The sequence below is a fragment of the Mauremys mutica genome, chromosome 2 (genome assembly GCF_020497125.1).
Source record: "Mauremys mutica isolate MM-2020 ecotype Southern chromosome 2, ASM2049712v1, whole genome shotgun sequence".
In the NCBI taxonomy this organism is placed as follows: domain Eukaryota; kingdom Metazoa; phylum Chordata; order Testudines; family Geoemydidae; genus Mauremys; species Mauremys mutica.
In genome coordinates this window covers 152,226,663-152,250,741 of record NC_059073.1, presented here as the reverse complement: position 1 = coordinate 152,250,741, position 24,079 = coordinate 152,226,663, and the positions used below count along the sequence as shown (strand labels likewise).

The 24,079-nt window shown below is 41.1% G+C and overlaps 1 protein-coding gene across 3 annotated transcripts in view; it reads right to left on the bottom strand.

The window, feature by feature from the left end:
* The window catches only part of CDH12 (cadherin 12), a 914,698-nt gene that overhangs the window by 27,257 nt on the left and 863,362 nt on the right, over nucleotides 1-24,079 (bottom strand). For all 3 annotated transcript variants that reach the window (XM_045005599.1, XM_045005600.1, XM_045005601.1), the window contains one exon: nucleotides 11,199-11,452. In XM_045005599.1, coding sequence (XP_044861534.1) covers nucleotides 11,199-11,452 — 254 coding nt within the window. The remainder of the gene's footprint in view (nucleotides 1-11,198; nucleotides 11,453-24,079) is intronic.

Below are 24,079 nucleotides of genomic sequence, written 5' to 3'. Positions count from 1 at the left end.
AAACTCACTTCACTAAACCCTTGTTTAGCATCCAGTATTTTCCCCATATGCTCCCTTAAATGTCTTTACTAGCACACAAAGTATACAATATGTGTACAAGAACAGTGAGGTATGGTATGATCTAGAGGTCTTATTAGCATGAATTTGAAATGGTTGCATTATTCACCAGTGGAAAAGTCAACAGTGAGTTGGGTAGGTCATGTCTAACAAATGACAAAAAAACAACACCTTTCATTTTGCACCTCACTGGATAAGCATTATAAATGTGCCATATATTTTCCATGAAATCAGTTTTACAGATATTGTAAAGTGTTTGTAAAATGTGCAATGGGATTACTTTTTTTTGTACCCTTCCACCTGTAAAACCAAGTGTCTTCGTTACTGTGAGGTTTTCAGAAGTATTGGCCTAACTCTTCTCCTATGCAAGTCAACTCTCATTGACTTCATAGTCACAGTTGGGCACTTTTAAAAATCCCACCCATAAATGAAAGTGTATAAACTCTGAGGGAGAGTAACACTAACATACCTAACCCCCCTGTATAAATGACCCACCATGGCTTTTCTAGATTTAGAAATGTTTTGACTTTAAAGTGTTATAAAGCTTTGATGTTTTGTGAGACCTCAGACCCTAAACTTTTCACTGGTGCTAGACAGAATTTTGCATGTTGTGGGCATTGGGTAGTTGTGACTTCAGGACGGTGGAGGGAGAATTCTACATTTGGAGATAAGAAGAAGGAAACATTTCTCTTCACCTTATGAAGACATGGCCAGCTCTTTCACATGTGAATTAGATATAAAACATATGAAGAAATTCAACACTTCCACTGACTAGAATTCTTTGCACACTATAATACAGGACTTGCAGTCTTGCTCACAGCGAGCTACAATCTCACTCCATTTCTAAATAATGAGGGTGAAAGATTAATGTTTTTCAGCAGCTAGCAGGCCACCTGATGTGGTGCAGGTAATGTCAATACAAACAAATAACACTTTGCTCTTAGCTTCTGATGAGAATAGTGAATGTTTATTTGGCATGGTGCAGAACTAATTTACATGAAGGCAATGGCTGTGGGAACACTCACTGATTCTGATGACTACATCAGATTTAACTGAAAGAAGCTGTTAAACTTTTCATAAGCCCTATAAATTTTACATACGAATTTTAGTAAAACACACTAGACAAAATGGGGAACAAAATCTGCTGCACTTCAATTATCAACACTTCCGAAGTGCCAATTGTTCCTGTCTACAAATTTCATCGCTTCCTCACCCTCCCCATCTAAAATGCTGTTCATATACTCATCAAAATCTTCAGTCAGCTCTATTGTCTGCTTTGCATTTCTCATGATGAGATGCATATCTTAGCAAAAGCTGTTGTCATTTGGAAAATGCATTGTTTTTATTTTTACTGGTACTCTGAGCAGGCAGTGCTGCAAGACCGAGAGAGAATGAAAAGCCATAACTTGTATTTCAGGCTTATAAAATTTACCCCAAACATATATCTTCAGGAATCTTGCATTTAACCCCTTTAATACAAGCTTACTATGCACAACATCTCTCCAAGGCTGGTACAACTGTGGTGAACCTACAGAACAAAATTAGGTTAAAGACAAAGCCTCAGAACCCCATTCTGCTTGATGCTGTACTGGATCACAAAATGCTTCTTTATATATTTCTGAGGTTTGGGGCAGACCTGAATGGTGGAGGCCATTCTGCATGTGCACTCTCTCGCTCTCTCTCTAACCTGTCCATAATGAGGGAAGGATGGTACCATCTGAGTCTACTGGTCCAGCATTAGTGGGAGAGCTATTTGCTACCAGCTGATTTATTTCCACTGCCTGCAGATGGGAGATCAGAGTATGTGAAAGGGTTCCTTCTCTGACAGCTTTCCATGGGGAAAGACCATGATGGTGTGGACATTAAAGAGCATCCTAGAATCTCTGGTGATAGGAGGGGCATTTGAGGATAGTTTGGGGATGTATAAGTTTAAAAGAAAAAAACCAACACTGTGAGCAGATAGGGAGCTGGTTGTGGCTCCCTCATTCTCAGCTGTCTGTCTCCAGGGAGCTTTAATTTACACCCAGGCATAAGGTCCTTGGAGTCTTAACACCAATCAAGAATCAAGAGGAGCAGAGCCTCACTATACCATACCCCTTTTGATTTCTGTCCTTCTCCTGACACACCCAGCCCCTCTCCTTATACCAGGAAGCAAATTTCCACTTCAGGAAATGGTGCTGCAAGCAAATGTGACAGCAGATCTGGTAGAGGATGCCACAGAGCTTCATACTAGTAATATTTCTCTTACCCAGCAGGAATTGGCTGCTTTGAGTCTACTTACCAGTGTAAATGTTTGGTGTTCAATATCATATCTTAGTCTTTGAGATGTGTTAACTCAGTACCTATTCTCATTGCATAAATCCTATCCCTATATCATAGAGCTGGAAGGGACCCCAGAGGGTCAGCAAGCCCAGCCCCCTGCCTTCACTAGCAGGACCAAGTACTGATTTTGCCCCAGATCCCTAAGTGGCCCCCTCAAGGATTGACCTCACAACCCTGAGTTTAGCAGGCCAATGCTCAAACCATTGAGCTATCTCTCCCACCTCACCCAATCAGAACTGTAATGAAGCCGAGGAAGCCCAAGAGAGAAAGCGTGTCACACTGAAAACCAGTGGTGCCAAAATTACACGAATGGGAGCTTTGGACACACAGTGGGATGATTCTGTCACCTACTCTGGCCTCACAAACCCTGCAGTGAGGGGTTTGGTACAGGTACACTGTGGGGGATCCTGTGGTGCTGTGCAGCCCATAGCCGTGAGGAGGTGGCCATAAATTGGAATAATCCCAAGGCTGCTCCAGTTTACACTGAAGGTTGTTCAAACCCCACAGAAACCCAGAATCCGGAAGGTGGTTGTTGGTACCCCTTGACTTCCTCTTGGGCTGTGATCTCTGAGGAGATATCTTTGGGGATTAAGGCCTAAATAAGTTTGTTAATATCAGGCTGCAGATTGTGAATGTAAGATCCACATGGATGCCAATAGCGCCATCCCATTTTATGTCTGCTTTTTCATGTCATCCATATACGAAGAGGTGGCCTCAGCAGTTTATTTGCTACTGTCCTATGTGTTGATTCATTTCTCTTAGAAGTCTAAGGACATCCGAGGCTGAAATTGTACTCCAAGCATGTGACCAAATATATGTGACTCTCAATAAATCCTAGCTTAAAACTTTATTAATGATGCTGCAAGGAAACAATTGCCCAAAGTAATAAGAACTTCTCTAAATGAAATGCAACAACTGTTTAGACATATACACCAACAAACTACACAACAGGTTGGACAGGAAGTTAGCACTAACATATCCAATTTAATTAAAAGGGAAATTTAGATAGAATGTATTTGGAGTTCAGTCAGGATACAAGAGCTAAAACCACTATTCTTGTGAAAAGTGCAGTAGGGTCTTTAATTACCACAAGTCCTCCGGGTAGTTTTATGTGGTGGGGAACTATTTCAGTTTTGACTAAGGGAAGGGAACCACTTTGCAGAATGACCAACACTACTCCCTGTAGCACCTGGGTTTCTTTAGAGGTTAGTCCAAGTAATGATCTAAGCAAGATTAAGATGCATTTTGAGCCATGACAAGATCACTGTTTGAGATGATATTGCTGTAGCACATGAAATCACTGTTTCTAGTCCAGTGATTGAATTTTACAGTGTTTGAGGAATCCATTGCTGCAGAGACTTGGAATGAGGACCTTTCATTCAAAAGCAGCAGTTCTACTACATGAGCTAGAGTACAATTGCAACAGAATTCATATTCTTTGCAGAATCTAGCCACTAGAAGGCAAAAATATAATATGCTTCTGCTCCACTAAACTACAAGTGAGTGGTCATAGAATCATAGACTTTAAGGTCAGAAGGGACCACTATGATCATCTAGTCTGACCTCCTGCACAATGCAGGTCACAGAATCTCACCCACACACTCCCGTATCAAACCTGTGTCTGAGCCATTGAAGTCCTCAAATCATGGTTTAAAGACTTCAAGGTGCAGAGAATCTTCCAACAAGTGACACTTGCCCCACGCTGCAGAGGAAGACAAAAACCCCCCAGGGCCTCTGCCAATCTGCTCTGCAGGAAAATTCCTTCCCAGCCCCAAATATGGCGATCAGCTAACCCCTGAGCATGTGGGCAAGACTCACCAGCCAGACACCCAGGAAAGAATTCTCTGTAGTAACTCAGATCCCACCCCATCTAACATCCCATCACAAGCCATGGTCAGATTGTTATACACTGCTGAGCGCTTACCTCCCTCATTCCTGCTTCCTGGCTGGTCCTAACCAAATTTAGGAGCCTTCTATGCCAATTCTTCCTCTCTCCCTCAGTACTAAACACTCTTCTGAGCTACCAGCACACATCTTCTGACCAAACTGTTCATTCAGACAGAGCTTGATAAACTAATGGAGGGGCTGGTATGATGAGGTTGCCTTCAATGGTATATGGCCCACCCATGACTGCTATTAACAAATATATTCAATGGCTGGAGGTGGGATACTTGATGGGAGAACTTTGAGTTTCTATAGAGAATTCTTTGCTAGGTGTCTGGCGGGTGGGTCTCTCCCCTTGGCTCAGGGTTTAACTGATCACATTTGTGGTTGGGAAGGAATCTTCCCCCAATTCAGATTGGCCGATCCCCTTGGGATCCTCTGCAGCATGGGACACAGGTCACTTATTGATTTGAACTCAAGTAGATGGTGGATTCTCTGTAACTTGAAATCTTTAAATCATGATTTGAGGACTTCAGTAACTCAGCCAGAGGTTATGGGCCTATTACAGGGTGAGGTTCTGTGGCCTGTGATGTGTAGGAGGTCAGGTATGATGATCATGATGGTCCCTTCCGGCTTTAAAGAGTGAATTTATGTGTTATGGATCTACAGCCCACCTATTGAGGGAAGAGTACTAGGGTGACCAGATATCACGATTTTATAGGGACAGTCCTGATTTTGGGGTCTTTTTCTTATATAGGGTCCTATTATCTCCCCACCCCGTCCCGATTTTTCATATTTGCTGTCTGGTCATCCTAGAAGAGTACAAATACTTTGTTTTTTTTAAGTAAAATATCAAAAGTAGTATTTGACTTTCTAGTAGTCGATTTTTATAAACCTAGTGGATAGATCACTGGACTGGAACTACAGAGTCCTGAGTTCTTTTCTAAATTCTGCCATTGACCTGCTGAATGACCTTGGGCGAGTCATTTCACCTCCATTTCCCTATCTGTAAAATGGGGATAATGATATTGGCTTCCTTTTAGAGCACTTAAAGTTCTACTGTGGATAAGCACTATGTAAGAACTAGGTATTGCTATTAAAGTTTGTGGGTCCTCTCCTTCCTGACTTGAGCTGTGAATTCTGAATAATCTCTACAGTGGTGTGGTGAATGCCCATTCCCCACACATCTTAAAACAAAGGGTCTGACCATTGTACCTGGATATTTAGAAATCCATCTTTTTCTCCCTGTCCACCATTAGAACAAATCCTGCTCTGGTCAAACAAGATAGTGTTCAGAATTTTCATGGACAGCAAAGTACCTATAAAATTAAATCTTGGACTGCCTTCAAATTTTAAACTATGCTGTTGAATTCCATGCAGAAGAGAGGGATGTGTTCTAAGATAGCATCGATCTCAAAAGAACACTTGATGTTTACCTGTTCTGTTCTTTCCCTCTGGGGCACCTGGCATTGGCCATTGTTGGGCTAGATGAACTGTCACAGAGCATGGCAGGACTCCCTTGGCTCTTGCCTCTGCTAAGTCCACAAAGTCACTCTGAGACCCTGGGGTTAGTATCTATTGGTGCAGTTTATTCACAGTCTTGTTCCCACCACCATTTCACCATATATAGTTGGCCCATCATAGTGTGCAGGCAGAAGGGGCTACCTCCCTGCTTCCACTCCCTGCCTTTTCCCTTTCTTTCTGCTCTTCCCTGGCTTCTTTCCCCTGAGGCTTTTATACAGCCCCAGGCTAATTAGGTGGCAGCTGTTTCTGCTTCCCCAATTAGGGCCAGGTTATCTCTAGCCAGCTCTAATTTATTCCCCTAAATGAGAGCTGGCCTGATAGAGGGCTGAATCAGCAACCCTTCTCCCAGCACCCTGTCATATGGACCTTTGGTCTGACCCAGTATGGCCTTTCTTATGTTCTTAACAGTACATAAGAATGTAAGTAGGGGGGGGTTATATCCTAGTTCTAGAGTTCTGGATCTGAGCAGGATGAATGCACAGCCCCTAGGACTTTTTTGCTTTAAATGGTTCTGTGGCTCATGAGGTAGGGCATATGAGTCAAGCAAGGAGGTTCTGCAGGGCAGTGTCATGGAGGAGAATATCAAACTCATTTTAATTGAAGTCACATCTGTAGTTCAGACCAAAGGTAAAAATCCTTTATCCAGTAAGATACATCATTTCCTAGGAAATTTGACATCTTCAAAGGTGCCACTTGAAATGTGGCTTAATCTCACACAGTGTTAGAGAAGAAATCTCTATACTCCAGATATCATTGTATGTAATTGTGATTTCCCTACCATCTACTTATGCTGGCAATTTTGTTAGTTACTTAGCTTTGTCCCTAAGATGTCACATTGGTCTCAACCTATATCGAATATGTGCAGGTGTAAGCATGATTTTAATAAAAAAACCTGATGCTGTCTCCCACCAAAATAAATTAGATTTAATTGATACCAACATTTTCTGATTTATAAATGACATAAATTCTCAGTGTTTATCTGAACACAGGTTTCAGAGTAGCAGCCGTGTTAGTCTGTATCCGCAAAAAAAACAGGAGTACTTGTGGCACCTTAAAGACTAACAAATTTATTTTAGCATGAGCTTTCGTGAGCTAAAGCTCACTTCTTCGGATGATAGAATGGAACACACAGACAGGAGATATTTATACATACAGAGAACATGAAAAGGTGGAAGTATGCATACCAACAGGCAGAGTCTAATCAATTGAGATGAGCTATCGTTAGCAGGAGGAAAAAAAAACTTTTTGAAGTGATAATTAAGATGGCCCATAGAAGGTGTGAGGAGAACTTAACATAGGGAAATAGATTCAATTGGTGTAATGACCCAACCATTCCCAGTCTTTGTTTAAACCACAGTTAATTGTATCTAGTTTGCATATTAATAATATATATATTAATATGCAAACTAGATACAATTAACTGTATATATTAATTGTATATATATATTAACTGTATATATACAATTAACTGCATATATTAATATGCAAACTAGATACAATTAACTGTGGTTTAAACAAAGACTGGGAATGGTTGGGTCATTACACCAATTGAATCTATTTCCCTATGTTAAGTTCTCCTCACACCTTCTATGGGCCATCTTAATTATCACTTCAAAAAGTTTTTTTTCCTCCTGCTAACGATAGCTCATCTCAATTGATTAGACTCTGCCTGTTGGTATGCATACTTCCACCTTTTCATGTTCTCTGTATGTATAAATATCTCCTGTCTGTGTGTTCCATTCTATGCATCCGAAGAAGTGAGCTTTAGCTCACGAAAGCTCATGCTAAAATAAATTTGTTAGTCTTTAAGGTGCCACAAATACTCCTGTTTTTATCTGAACACAGATGCTCATCTGTCCTGGAGGGCTTGTAACTGTCATGGGCTAGAGGAATCTGATAAGAACATGTGAGAATATTTTCTCTCTTTTTCTTTGAGAAGTGCTTTGGGATCTTTAATGGCCACAAAGTACACAGGACTTCATCTTAACATTTATGCCAAGCATTTCTTGCTGCGGTATGACGGAAATGGAAATGGACAGAATATCTCTCCCGTGAGTACTAAAATCTAAATTTAACACAGTTTGAAAATCAGGTGCACTAGGGCAATGTTCTGAAACAGTGTCACAGAGAGTCATCTTTGCAGGTGCTGACTACCTAAGGCACCTTCTTTTCTCTGTGTGTTCCTATTTCTATTTCTCTGAATGTGTGTTCTGAGCCTCTTCATTTCCATATTTCTGTCAATTTTCATCCCCACAATCCACACTTATTCAAACTCTGAACTTCTCAGAAACCTCGACGGCCCTAATTTCATCTACTGGAGAAAAATAAACCTCAGCATTTTCAGCGATTTCCAGCAATATAGTCTCCCCTTCCCCTTTCCCTCCTACCCCCCCCAGCCCTAAATTCAATCTCCACTATTATTAAGCTACTATCTCCCCCTCCCCATACCTTTAAAACAGACTTAACATTTTTGCCTGATAAAGTGGATTAAGTTGCTGTGACTAGTGTTGCATCCTTTAATGTGAGCTGGTTTACACTGCTTTGTTCTGTTGAGTTATAACTTCTGCTGCATACAGTGCAGATTTGTCTTTTATTCTAGTCTCCATTGTTTTGCAGATTGTTGTTGTAATAGGCATAATAATGGCTAAGCTGCTCTAGGAAAGCATCTCTGGGAACATGAATTAATTTGTAAAGAAACCGTACCATCCAGCACATTATGTTGCCTATTACCTCAGAGAACATTTCTTGCCATTCTGTGTCTACTTAGAGGGTCTCTTTATTTGGAAGCAGTGTTACACTATTTAAGCTCCTTCTTTAAAATATTGTAAAACTGACAGACCATTATTTACCCCTACAAGGTAATCTAGATTTTAAATAGCTAAGAGACCATAATTGCTGTAAGACCCATTTGAAAGTTGTAATCACATGCAGCTCTTTCTAACTAATTTAGGCTTTTGCTAACTTTTCTTTATTGACTCTTACTTTCAATTAGAGGATATAAACCTTATGGAGTATTGAACTCTAATATGTAAGTCATTAACAATTGCATCTCTGTTTTTTCACTTGAACTAACCAATATGTGAACACAGACAGGTTAAATAGTAAGCAATGAACATCTTATCCCCACTCCCCAAATATGGGAGTTCTTTAACTGGCAATTTCTTCAGTTCTAAGGGACTGAGCCAAAGCTCAATGAAGCAAATGAGAGGTTTTCCGTTGACTTAAGGATTGTTAAATCATTTATTGTGTTTGCCATAGTTTTAATTTAATGTTTTAACTAAGTCAGGAAGCTCAGAAAGAGATCCAAAAAAGGGATACAAGAAAGGGAAGATACACTATAGAGTAAATCCTCCAGGAAACTAAGAGATGCCATTCTTCATGCAGTCTTTAGTTTCCTGGGACACACTTCCATCTGGAGCAGAAACAAAGCAGCCCAGGACACGGCAGTCACGGGCTACAGCTACACAGAGTAGCAGACAGTTTGTTACTTCATTTCTATATATATAGCTTCTACACATAATAAAGGGTTTATCTTGACACCACTCTGCTCACCATAAAAATATCACAGGCTACTGCACCCACAAGAAGTCCCACGGACTTAACCAGCGGTTCCTCCAGGCAGATCCAGTTGCAGGATCAGGGCCTAAGACACTCAAGCATGAAAACTGGTCTCTCTCAGGGCCAGATTATCAGCCAGTTACTCTCACTAGAGAATAGTTACTTATTCAAGAGATTAACATGGGACCTTTTGAATGAGAAACTGCTCAGAAACATGAGTAAGGGGCTCACTATCTGGCCCTATGAGAGAGTCCAGTTTTCAAGATAACACTGGGTTTGATGGGACTACTTTTGTAAGCTCACTGAAGGGGTTCACAACCTGGCCCTTTGTTAGTGGCGGGGGCGGGGGAGGGAATGTAACATATGCCCCCCAGTCTATATGAAACGACACCATCTTGTGGTCGAAAAGAATGAAAGATGAGCACGCACAAGAGCTACCTGTGGGAATGAAATCACCCTTCCCGTTACTATGTCAGCTATCTTAGATCCTGAACTCCAGTGATATTTGCATTCTTGTCCTAGGCGCCTCTGAAAAGACTGGCATTTTTGTTGAATTGTGTTGTAGTTTTGGAGATCTACTGGGCAATGGTTACTAAGGACAATTACAAGATTAACAATTTATTTTCACATGTTAAATGTAATCTCCAAGTGTCAAGACTAGAGTAGAGTAAATTATTTTTACCCACATATTAACTACATGTGGTATTTTAGGAGAATCAAATTTCATTCAATCATTAATGTGCCTTTTCTAAATCAGAACCATTAATTCTGTTTACATAAAGTATATTTATCATTAGCATCAGGCTTTTTTTTCTGGAAGTCTGAGGCAGTTTTAGAAAGAGTGAGACTTGTCACACTTTATAGTGAAGTTCCATTTTTTAAATAAAGGGTTAATAAATTATTCATGTTATAGACATGAATACCATGCATAATAAATGGTTGTGAGCACATCATTAGAAGGTGTTAACGATGGATTGTTATATGCAGCCTATTTACCTCTGACACTAACAATCTATAACAATTGATTAATCATTTATTACTCTTTATAAACTATTTATGAATGGAACCTTAATATAAAGCATGACAAAAAGACTATTGCTTGGGAAAGGTGTAGCACTGATATCCCTCCATTTATGCATAATATAGGTGTAGTATGTCCAAAGCATTGCCAATTCCCCCACCCTGCCTTTCCACATTTGCCCCCAATGTACTTCTAAACAGTTTTTCATGGACTCCATCTTGGTATGACACAAGTCTCCATACCTATTCAGTACCCAGAACCACTGCTGAGGTCAAGGGTGTTAGTTAATGCCAACTGGTATGGTGCTTTTTGTGATATGGACTCCTGTTCTCCAGTATCTACTATATATAGACCAACTCATATCATATATGTCACCCAATGCGGCATGTACTTTTTTGATAATTAGTTTCAGCAACAATTACCTGGGATTTAGATTTTCACATGAAATGGTTCATATATCATATATTCATATATTATCCTGATCCATTCAATCTCAATCTCAGACTGAATTTAGAAAAAAGAACATAAGAACGGTCATACTGGGTCAGACCAATGTTCCATCTAGCCCAGGATCCTGCCTTCTGACAGTAGCTAGTGCCAGATGCTATGAACAGAACAGTACAATTGCCGAGTGATCCATCCCTTGTCATCCACTCCCAGCCTCTTGCAGACAGAAGCTTATGGAAACCCAGAGCATGGGGCTGTGTTGTGGACCATCTAGCTAATAATCATTGATGGACCTATCCTCTGCAAACTTTATATAATTCTCTTTTTGAACTTTTCTGAGTTTGATTTGTATGAAAGGTATGTAAGAAGGAAAATGTTTCCTTACCTAACAGAACTGCTGCCAACATCAAGGTCCTGTGCAGTTACAGCACCTATAATGGTCCCCACAGGAGTATCCTCATAGACCTCCATGGTGTACATAGGCTTGCTGAAAACTGGAGGTTCATCCACATCCAACACATTGATCTTCACAGTGGCTGTATCTTTGAATGGACCCACAGAGTGGAATCGATGATCAAGATGAACATTGGAGGCCTCTACTTTAAAGGTATATGCCTTTTTTGTTTCAAAGTCTAACGGCTGTGGTAAGGACAGACAAAAAACATCATCAGATCTGGCAAAATTGCTTTGTAAAAGTCTCTGCAGACTGTACAGTTTAACCTGCTATTGATGTATCAGAGATTGGCAGGCTTAGTTCCCAAATGCTCTCAGTAGATTTGAGATCCCTCCAAATAGTTGGATTATAATATTTATTATTAGCATTATGGTGGCTCCCAACCAAGCCCAAGTTCACACAGAAAGGGTTGGGGTAGAGCTGGGAATTGAACCAGAATCTTCTGTATCCCACTCAAGTAAAGAACACTCATGATGGAAATGGGTCCAACCCAAAATCCTGCTGTGTAGAGATGGGTTCAAAGCAAACCTTAGGGTTTGGTTTAGAATCTGAACTTAGACCTGAATTCTTCTTTTTATTATGAAGAAAAAGCCAGGAACACCCAACAAACCTAAAGAATTTGAATAGGGGATGTAGTCCTAATCCAGATTTTTATTTTGCAAATTGGCAACAGCTCTAACCTATAGTGGATTGAATGCAACATGGCAGTTTGGGTACAGCAAGCTGTAGTTGCCTGACAGACATACATACTAAAATGGGACTACTTTGATTTGAATTTCTTTCATTATAAAATAATCTAGTGTTCTTGGTTTTAGTAAAGTGACCAGGGATATCTCTTCTGTGCATTATTGCAATGATATTCTGTACATTAACAACAAGGAGTCCAGTGGCACCTTAAAGACTAACTGATTTATTTGGGCATAAGGTTCCTTGGGTAAAAAAAACCTCACTTCTTCAGATGCATCCACAAAAGCCTGTGCCTAAATAAATATTTTAATCTTTAAGGTGCCACCGGACTCCTTGTTGTTTTTGTGGATACAGACTAACACGGCTACCCCCTGATTCTGTACATTATTGTACTCATATCTAGTCAGAAAGATACAAAAACTTTATTATCAATACAGCATTTGGCTCTCAGGCTTCTACCATTTTACTGAAACAGCCTTTTCCTGATGTTTAGATAATACTGACATCTAGTGGCTTTTAGTTATAATAGCCAAGTTAGAACATTTCAGTGTAAAAGGATATGGTATCTGAAGAAAAACACTAGGTTACAACTGTAGGATTGCAGCAAGAATAGTTTGATGTTTATTTCATTTCCATCATCATAACCATTGCAACATTGTCTCCCAATCAGTTTTCATTTCTAGCATGGGTTTAAACTCTGCCATTTCTGCCCTTGTCACAACAAGCCTGTAATTGGCCAGAGGCTGGGCTGGCATAAATAGGAGTAGTTCCATTAAAGTTAATGGAGTTATGCTGATTTATACCAGCTAAACACACTGTATAATGGTTTTAAATCCTTGTGAAAGGTGCTATATTTTTAACAGACTATATGGCCAAGCTTTTCAAAGCTGGGGACTTAATGTTAAGCATCTAAGTCTATATATGTCATGTAAATAATCAAGCTTGAAAACTTTGACTATGATGTGCTGCTAATATCAAACTGGGCGGTCTTCATTCAGGAAAAAAAAACGCTATTGAGTCAGTGTGAATTTCTTCTGGTTAAGGACTGCAGAACTGAGCTGATAGGGATCAATTGTAAAGCATGTGCCTAAAATACATATTCAGAGGTTTTACTTTAGGCACAGACTTATGATTTGTGGGACCCCAGGAGCAGCGGGGGGCGGGGGGAAAAGGAAGTAGATAGCCTCCAAGGTTATGATTACATGGTGTTTCAAAACCTGTAGCCACATGTTTCTGCGCACGGGTCTACAGATATGGGCTTGTGCTATGGTGCTAAAAAAAAGCCATGTAGAGATTGTGGCTAAGGCCACAGATGCTGAAGCCAATCTCCCCTCCCTGAGCTTCAGAGCCTGAGCTGCAGTCCCAAATGTCTACACAGATATTCTAGCACGGTAGTGCAAGCCTGAAGCAGTAGGACAAGGGTCTGAGACTCAGTGTAGTCATACCCTAAGTTGCCTTCCCCTCCAGTGCCACCTCAACAACCCCATATTCCAGGTTGAATGAAATGTTTCACTCAAACCCAAATGAAACATTTAGTTTTGATTTTGAGATTTTTTTTAATGTTTCTAATTTTTTTAAAATATATATAAAGGAAATTTCAAAATAAAATAGTTTTGAACCAAAAAATTGGCAAAATGTTTGTGTGGCTGAAGCTGCATTTTTCACTGAAAAAAAAAGTTTTGGACAAAAAATTTCACCTAGCACTAGGTAGGAATGATATTGGGACCCAAAGAAGTTACTTGTGTTACAGATGGCCCTGTCTGACTGGATATCTGATTCACCTTCTCTCCCTGGCATAGTGAGTCTGTAATATGGACTGCCCAGAAGCATAAACTGTACTGAATTGAAAGTCAAAATAATACATTTTATAGTACTAATAAATAGAATAGTGTTGAGTGCACTATTTCAGACAAAATACAAATGGCCCAAAAGATGACATCTTCCACTATCTAATAATGGAAATACTGTATTTTCAAGACTGTCTGCCAAATGAATGTAAATGGGATTTATATAGGCCAAAGTATGTCTGTAGATGCCAACTGACTCAAATTTTAGGGTCCCCCTCCCAATAAATATCATTTTGGATAAGAAAGAGACAACTGCAATAAAGTGTGGAAGCTCTTAAGCATCATTAGCTGTTCCCTGTCCTCATTCCTCTTCATCTAGCTGCTTGCCTACCCATTTCATTTCATTTCATTCAACTCCAGAATGGGCATTGGAAATATTTGCTTTACAATCTGTAGCTGTATGTAAATGAGATTGCTTGCAGACCTCAACCATGCAGATAATTCGTGCAGGTCTTTCTATACACCTCAAATCCTGGCATCCAGTTGGAGTATTGGGCATCTGTCAGAAAATTTGATGGTTGAATATCCTGGAGCTGCCTAGCTCCCAGCCTAGATTTCTATAAACTTTTCAAGTTTTACAAGGTCTGGAATGTAGTCTTTGGTATTGTTTTTGTGGATCCTTCTCACATCACACAAGAAGCTATATAGTGCCCTACTCCTGACAGTTAACTGTAGTATGTTAACATAGTCTAGCTGGCAAAAAAAATTCATATCTGCGCTGCCACCTGGTGTCTGATCTATGTAACTAAACCCTATTATGCACGTAAAGTTCTTAGTGCTAGTAAACTAGTAACTTTGACGTTCAAGGATTCTGAGCACAGCAGAATTTGTACTCAATAAATATTCGGTTCCTCAGCTAGCTTTACCTAAAAGATTCCCCAGTCAAATCTCTATTTCTAATGTAATGATTAAAATGCTTTAAAATTAATGAAAGAAGTTAATAGACACAAAAAATGAGGTTCTATTAAAAAGCAAGGGTCTATGACAGTTCTGCTAAAAACCTATAGAGTTGAATATGTAATGAGCTCCTTTCTACAGTTTTTTTTAAACCTATTGAAAAGTCTTATCTGTACTATAGACTTCTATTAAATTTAAATAGACAGTTACAAAAAATCTGCCATAAAGAAAGACAATCATTTTGTTACGTTTCATAAGATTTTTCCCATAAGGGAATGACAGTTCTGCTAGCACCAGTGTGGCTATTTTTTCAACTATGTAGCTGTAGAGCTATTATGGGAGCATTTTGTAATGATGTCCTGTCAGTCCCATAACAGAGGAGTTTGGCTCCCTTGGCAGGCCCTGTCTGTCTTTTCTCTGTTTTGGCTATTAGCTACTGTATACAGATGCCTAGTAAAACATTATCAGTGTATGCAGAGCTGTGTATCGCAATGTCACTTTGTAAATAGTAAAATGAAATAACACATAATGACAAACCACATTATTTAGCCTCATAGGAGGTACTAGGAATTGGTTTATTTAGTATGAACAGGAAAGCACATCAACCCCTCTGGTTTGAAAGTAAAGGTATTTTGAAATATTACCGCTTCCCTTACCCCATATGGAAGTGAAGGGATACTGAGAAATAATACTCTAATGTAAATTGTGTAAGTAAAATGCAATAGAGATTTTTCCTCCCCAAAAAGAAGGTTGTCTAAAATTCTAAAGTTGCAAAACATGCCATAGATTAAAAGTGGCTTAATGAGTTATCCTGATAAGGATGACATAGGTGGGAAAATAACTGTATGTATCCATCTCATTCTCACAATAAGAAAAAGAAGAGCTCACAAAAAGTGCTGGACAGGCAGCCTCATGACCACCAATATTTATCCACAGAACAAGTACAGCATGACACAGGCAGTACGAGCTTCCCTCAAGCTGCCACATCCATATGCTAGGAGCTCTGGTCCAAGGGACAGCTAGGAAATGTTAGCAGTTACCTCCAGGATTGATGAGAAGGAACAAGATGTACATATGAGCTCCATTCCCTCACAACAAGGAGAGAAGAAGCAGCAGGAGGAGTTCTTGGTCTACGGTGGCAGCCTGAGAAGGATCTAAAGCCACATGACCAGGGTAAAGCAGCCTGGAGACAGGGATGCTTTCAGCGACTCACGGGAAGCCAGGAAAAAGAAGGGGTTAGGGCTTACTGTTTACATTGCAGTTTTGTGGTTTTGATCTTTTTCTTAGGACTCCAGAAAATGTCAAGGACTGTAGACAGAGGTGAAGGAAGTGTCCTTGAGCAGAAGAAACAGTTTGATATCTGGACTAGGTGCCAGCTTCCTTTTAGGGGCTGGAATGGGACAGAAGCTCTGCTTCACTCAGTTCACCAAGGTGAACATAGATGCTCAGGAGAAAGCCTGTGGTCCAGGCAAAGAATGGGAAAAGGGGGGTTGATTTTGTACTTTGGTATTTTTGGACTATCATTATTCCAGAAAGGTGTGGCCTAGTTAATATGGAGATCTAATCCAACTTTCCAGTGAGAGCAAGTGAGGAAATGGCTGAATTCCCATGACTATAAGGTAAGATCTCGTGACAATGTGGCACATCAATGCTTGATTTTGCAGGCAGTGTGCTAAGAATGGAGTTAATCAGCCTTGTAATAATGAATTACAAGCAAAATGTATGCAGACAGTACACAATAACAGCTAGAATGTTTAAAGTGAACTGGTGTTGATAGATGTCTAAGCAAAGGATAAATTTCCCACTCATCTATAGGGAGCTCCAAAAACGTTACTAGCCGATACAAACTCCTTTAGTGTTACAGTTCTTGAACTGCTACCAAAAAAAAAGCCTCAACCAACCAACCAAAAAAACCTGGCAACACTGGCTGATCTGGCCTTCAGGGACTCAAGAGCTTCACTGCTGTTTTCAATCACTTCATTAGCTTTGTACTTTTCTGATGACCATCATCATCTTTCTGATAGCATTCTTTGCTTTATTGTGGGTATCTACCTATGCCAAAGGCTTGGTATGTCTACTCCTCCTTGTTAAAATGTGAAGTCTCCCCATACTTCACACACATGGAACATCCTCTCTGACAAATGACTGTCTGTGCTATGCTGGGTATCGGTGTTTGCAAAAACCCTTGACATTCGCTTGGGTCACCTTAGTTTATAGGTTTTAGTGCTCTTGTAATATATCCTGTGGCATGTACAAGTGTCCTGTCATTAACGTTATTGGCTAATGAAACTTTTGCTTTCTTGTTACTGAGAGAATTTTTAAAAAGGGAAATACACCTTTGAAGTGCAGGGAAGTACTCAGGGCTGGCTCCAGGCACCAGCTGACCAAGCACGTGCTTGGGGCGGCACCTTGGGGCAGGGCGGCACTTGGAGGGTTTTTTTTGTTTTTTGTTTTGGTTCCTCAGGGCAGTGCTGGAGGGTTTTTTTTTGTTTCTGCAGCCTGGCGCTCGGGGGGTGGGGTGGGACTTTGGGCGGGGCGGCGCTTGGGCGAGGCGGGATGCTCGGGGGGGGCGGGACTTCAGGAGGGCGCTCAGGGGGACAGCGGCTTGGCATGGCACTGGGGGGCGGGGGCTTGGTGCGGCGCCAGGAGGAGTGGAGGCGGGGGCTTGGGTGTCACTCGGAGGGGGGCAAGGGCTTGGCGCATCGCTCGTAGGGGGGCGAGGGCTTAGAGCAGCGCAGAACTCGTAGGGGGAGCAGGGGCTTGGCACAGCACTTGTAGGGGGGGCGGGGGCTTAGAGAAGGACGGCGCTCGGGGGGGCGGGGGCTTGGCGCGGCGCAGCGCAGCGCTCGGGCGGCATAATGCTCAGGGGTGGGGTTTCAGGCAGCGTGACACTCGGGGGCGGAGCTTCAGGCGGCGTGACACTCGGGGGCGGGGCTTCGGGCAGCGCGGCACTCACGGGGGCGGTAGGGCGGAGTGGCGCTCTTCCTTTTTGCTTGGGGCGGCAAAAAAGTTAGAGATGGCCCTGGAAGTACTGTATTCCCCAAATCGCCTTACAGTGACCATATGAGCTGTGCTGGTGAAATAATGTCTGATTTGGTAGTTCAAAATTTCTGGTTGTTTTATAATCACTTTGTAAGCATCCATTTTTCATATATGGTCTGGTTTCATATGCTCAGTGGTATGTTATGGCTTACTGGAAGAAGGTTGAGATACCCTGGGAGCTCAGATGCAAATTCCATAGGTCTGACTCAATATTCATCATAGAATATCAGCGTTGGAAGGGACCTCAGGAGGTCATCTAGTCCAACCCCCTGCTCAAAGCAGGACCAATCCCCAGACAGATTTTTGCCCCAGATCCCTAAACAGCCCCCTCAAGGATTAAACTCACAATTCTGGCCAATGCTCAAACCACTGAGCTAAATAAACTCAGTGTCATACAGTTTACTGTGCTTGGTTCTTGCTACTTGGTGTGTTCCTGTCATAAACAGATAGTTAAGGGTTAATGTCTCTTTTACCTGTAAAGGGTTAAGAAGCTCAGTAAACTTGGCTGACACCTGACCAGAGGACCATTAAGGGGACAAGATACTTTCAAATCTTGGTGGAGGAAAGTCTTTTGTTTGTGCTCTTTGTTTGGGGGTTGTTCATTCTTGGGACTAAGAGGGACCAGATATCAATCCAGGCTCTCCAAATCTTTCTGAATCAGTCTCTCATGTTTCAAACTTGTAAGTAATAGCCAGGCAAGGTGTGTTAGTCTTATTTTTGTTTTCTCAACTTGTAAATGTTCCTTTTTTTGCTGAGAGGACTTTACCTCCGTTTGCTGTAACTTTGAACCTAAGGCTAGAGGGGGGTTCCTCTGGACTATATAAATTTGATTACCTTGTAAAGTATTTTCCATCCTGATTTTACAGAGATAATTTTTACCTTTCTTTCTTTAATTAAAAGCTTTCTTTTTAAGAACCTGATTGATCTTTTCCTTGTGTTAAGATCCAAGGGGACTGGATCTGGACTCACCAGGAATTGGTGGGGGAAGGGAGGGGGAATGGTTAAATTCTCCTTGTGTTAAGATCTAAGGGGTTGGATCGGTGTTCACCAGGAACTTGGTGAAAAAGCCTCTCAAGGCTGCCCAGGGAGGGGAAGGTTTTGGGGGGGGGGGACAGAAAGTGATCCAGACACTGAAATTTCTGGATGGTGGCAGTGTTACCGGATCTAAGCTTGTAATTAAGCTTAAAAGTGTCCATGCAGGTCCCCACATCTGTACCCTAAAGTTCAGAGTGGGGGAGGAACCTTAACAGTTCCGTTCTGGTAAGATGAGGGTGATGTCTTGATATCATGGGGAAATATTTTCTCTTCCCACACTGGGGTACAGTATTCTGTGCAGTAGTTACCTGCTACCCACAGGCATTGGCTCTTTCTATTACTGAACTTGTTTGTTTCTGCTGTAGTTTGTGAAGCCCTTTGGGATGAAATAAGCCATATAAATCTAAAAAAAAGAAAAAAAAGTATATGTAGTGGTGTTGTATCTCTGTTGGTCCCAGGATATTAGAGAGACAAGGTGGGTGAGATAATATTTTTTTATTGGGTCAACTTCTGTTGATGAGAGAGGCAAGCTTGGGAGCTTATCCAGAATGCTTTTTCATCTCTGGGAAATGTACTCAGGGTGTCACGGCTAAATACAAGGTGGAACAGATTGTTTAGCAGAAATAGTTAACACATATTTCAAGAGTCCATTGTAGGTGAAGTGGCTCATTAGTATCCCTCCAGTCATAGGAGGGAAAGGAAGGAGGGGGAGCAGCTGGGGCATGGTGGTGGTATTAGAAGCAAGTTTGCTAAAGACAAGGACACACTCACTCAAATCAACACTAGACCCTGCTAGAATAACAGATGCAAAATCTGCAGACATATCTCCAGTGCTATGATGATCAGCACTCCCACACCTTTCAAGAAGCATGGGTCCTACACATGCCTATTACATGTGATGTACCTCATCCAGTGCACTAAATGCCCCAGTAACAACTATGTTGGTGAAACCAAACAGTCACTACACTCTTGAAAGCTCAGATAGAAAAAAATATCCTCTCACCGGTGGACAAATGCTTCAGTCATCATTGTATCTGATCTCTCAATCCACATACTGCACAACATCTTCAAAAGATGAGCCTGAGAGATTAAATTCATAACTGCTAGACACTAAATATCATGGACTGAATAGAGACACTGAATTGATGCTTATTACAACAATTGATACGCCATCAACACCACCCCCATGCCCCAACTGCTTTTTTCCCTCCTCCCTTCCTTTCCTCCCAGGACTGGAGATGTGTTTTATGGACCATTTCATCTTGAATCTGCCCTCTGGTGTCCGTGCCTTGTCATGGCAGGACAGCTTGCATGCTCTAACAATCCCCAGAGTCTGTGTTGGTGGGGGCTTTTTGCTCCTGGTAGGTTCAACCATGCTGGATTGTTCTGTGGGGGAAGGGCTAGAAAAAAAAAGACACCTTGGTCCTCCAGGTTGGGGGTTAGGCACAGGGCTAACAACCCTGTCCCATAAAAAACAAAATATGTTACGGGAACAGCAATGGAGAAATCCACCATTACTGTGTGTGATGGCCTTCAGGAGTCAATGACTCATATGACTACCAATGGTGAAAGCCGAAAGGAAGCCACTGGCATGAAGACTGAAGTGCTCAACACCAAGACAAAAAACAAACTTGTTTTTTGTAATGTACGAACAATGTACGAAACAGGGAAGCTAGCTCAGGTCACAGCAGAGATGAGACACTACAGCTTACATATACTGGGTGTCAGCGAGAGCAGATGGATGAGATCAGGAAGATTAACAGCCTTGGGAGAAACTTTGCTGTATTCTGGACGGGATGATGGACAACACCATGAGGGTGTTGCCAATATTTTGAAGAAAGGAGTGGAGCATTCCCTACTCGACTAAAAGTCCATCAGCAGAAGACTTATGAGAGCCAGAATGAAAGGAAAACATAATATCACACTGATTCAGTGCTATGCTCCGACAAATGGCAGTGATGGAGAAGTAAAGGACAAATTCTACCTTACATTACAGGCACAGTTAGAGACACTACCATACCATGACCTAACTATTGTCATGGGAGGCCTGAATGACAAGGTCGGTAAGGATAACACAAACAAAGACAGAGCAATGGAAAGATATGGGCGGAGTATCATGAATGAAAAAAAGAGAGAGGCTTGTTGATTTCTGTAATATGAATGACCTAGTCATTGGCGGAACCCTATTTTAACATCATGAAATTCACAAACTGACAGTGTTCTCCAAATCATCGACATAAAAAACCAAAACCAAACTCAAGATTTATCAGAGCTTTAATGTACTTTGAACATTATTTTATCATGCACAATGCTGGGGAAGGAGAAAGTATGACATTCCATAAAACCTGCCTCAGAAAAATCCTCCGTATCTTTTGGCCGACACAAGGAGCGTAGTGTGTACGTGTAAAACCGATTCAGTCACTGCGGTGGATGTACAACGATGTTACTTAGGTCGCCTTAATTTTGTAGTGTATACTTGCCCTCAATACATTTCCCAGACCTGAAGAAGATCTCTGTATAAGTTCGAAAGCTTGTCTCTCTCACCAACAGCAGTTGGTCCAATAAAACACATTAGCTTGCCCACCTTATTTCTCTATAAAATGATAGTCACTGTCTATGAAACAAAGATACATTTATGTGCATAAAAATGAGTAATTATATGTCTAACTACTAATGTTTGTGAATCGTTTGAAAAACAGATTGATTAGGATGTTGTTTTTAAGCCATAAGGAATTCTCCCCCTACACACACTTTTTACCTTCATGCTTTCATTTTCCTTGGAGCTATTCCTATACCAACCACACAGTGGTGCTAAATGCCAGTAGGAGCCTCTGACTTGCAGAATGTAACAATCTGTTTCTTGTTTACAGAGTGATCATTGCAATAACTAAGCTTATACACCAGATCTTACCTTGAAACTAAATGGTCAGCAACTCCATTCTGAAATTTAAGATGTGCACCTATTCCACATGAAAAGCACTGGCTTACAAAATCCATCTAGTGCCAGAGAAGCACAAAACTCCCTCTCCTTGTCAATTCACTTGGAATACAGAAGAGAAAAACCTGGCATGTCATTTCTGCCAGCAAATATAGCTTTTTATCCAAACAAATTTACAAAGGGTACGTTTACACTTACCGGGACGGTCGACGCGGCGAGTTCGACTGCTCGGAGTTCGAACTATCGCGTCTGATCTAGACGCGATAGTTCGAACCCCGGAAGCGCTAGTTCGAACTCCGGTACTCCACCGCGGCAGGAGGAGTTGCCGGAGTCGACCCTGGAGCCGCGGAGTTCGCTTCCGCGGCGTCTGGACGGTAAGTAAGTCGAACTAGGGTAGTTCGAATTCAGCTACGTTATTCACGTAGCTGAATTCGCGTACCCTAGTTCGACCCCCGAGCTTAGTGTAGACCAGGGCAAAGACATGTTCAGCATGACAGGTTTCGTTTTCATATAGAAATTGAACCATTCAAAAGAAAAAGCTTTATGTGGTGAATAAGAGGTTCTACCATTGGGAACTTTTCATGGCAAATAAAAGCAAGCTTTACAAGTAGCTTGACTTTGTTTTGATACAGCTCAGCGCTGAGCTACAGCTGTGGTCCAGAGATGTTAATAGTCTGTGATACCGGAAGCAGAGAGGGGAAAGCAAACTGGCTTTGCAAGCAGACAATAACTGTTTGGTTAAATGGTGGTACTGAGAAAATTGTGATTTTTAGTCAAATAGTTAATGGAGTCTTAAAGATGAACCTTCACATTAATAGGTCCAAATTTAGCAAAGTACTTAAGCATATGCCTAACTTTAAGCATTTTAAGTAGTCCTGTTGATTCTAAGAATGTACTTTGAACAGTTTTTATGTTGAACTTCACAACAACTAGGCCCGTGTGAGTAGTACCATTGACTATATGTGTAGTGAGCGTAACCCACATTGTAGCAGATCTCTAAGGGAGTTGTGAATGCTCAGCACCTCTGAAAATCATGACCTAGATCAGAATCCAGCAAAACAGTTGAAATTATGCTTAATTTTAAGCATGTAGGTATTCCATGGAAGTCCACTAAATAAGTGTCTTGATTTAAAACACATAAATAAATAAAGTTCATGAATAATTTTAGAGGCTATGTGATGGTCCTTTTAAAAATATGTTCCTTAGTGTAAAGACTAACAAGTATGAAAGGCTAGTGTGTTTGCCAGGGATTTCATTGTGAATAAAACAATACAGTAACTACTAGTATCCTAGAGAGAGGCAATGCAGGTTTGTTGCTTGGCTTGTATTGAGCATGCTCAGTAACATCTGCTGCAGCTGCTTCCTCTTTCTCTCCCCTCGCCCACTATCAGCAGGTAGGAGTCTGCATAAAAAATGCAGCTGAAGAGCCTAATTGCTGTATTTTATAGGAACAATGCGAAGCCAAACTTCAACATGGAATATATTAGCACCCTTTTACTGGGACAATATTCCCATTAAAATACTCATTCCTGAACCTAAATAGAGGGTGTATCTCACTGCCTGGTCACACCATATGTGTGCACTTATTATAACAGACAACTAAGGGAGCAGGAGGTTTTCTGCACCTCTGAAAATCATGTTGCTTTTATTTATGACTCCCTCCAGTAAAGCACCTAAATCGGTGCACAACTTTAAGCTTGTGAATCTTTAAGCACCCAAGCCATTGAAGTCGGAAGGGATAAATCAATGGGAATGTTACTCGAGCAAAATCATTCAAAGGGCAAAATGCAGGATCAAGGCCTATGTAAAGGCATCCTTCAGTGGAGGGCCCTGCAATCTGGAATTATTTCTTTTGAATTACTTCATACTACAAAGCAAGAATTCTTGACCTTCAAAGCCTCGCTCTAACTGCAGGCTTTTTCTGGTGGCAAAGATTGAGAGGGGATTATGGGTGGTTTTTTTAGTTTGTTTATTTTTTTCCTATTCAGTGCCCGAGTTCTGTTGCTTGCATTAGGTAAGGTTGATTGGCCAATATATTACAGTGGGGATGTTTTTATTGTTGTAAATGCATTCAGAAGATAACAGGTAAAGGTTGACAATGAAAAAGCTAAAATAAGTAAATACAGCAAAAATAGTGTTAAGACCCCAAAATAATCAGACTGAGGATTAACCTGTGTCCATGAGTTTTTATGAGTGGCTCAGTGAGATATTAACCTCTTCCTCACAAGCCAAAAAGTGGGGTCTGTGGGAAATTTTTTTTGTTTTTGAAATTTGTCTTTGTTTCATATTAGAATTAATCTGTTTTTTTAAAAAAATCCTGTGAACCAGAAATCCCCCCAACACACAATTCTGTTTTGGAAATACCA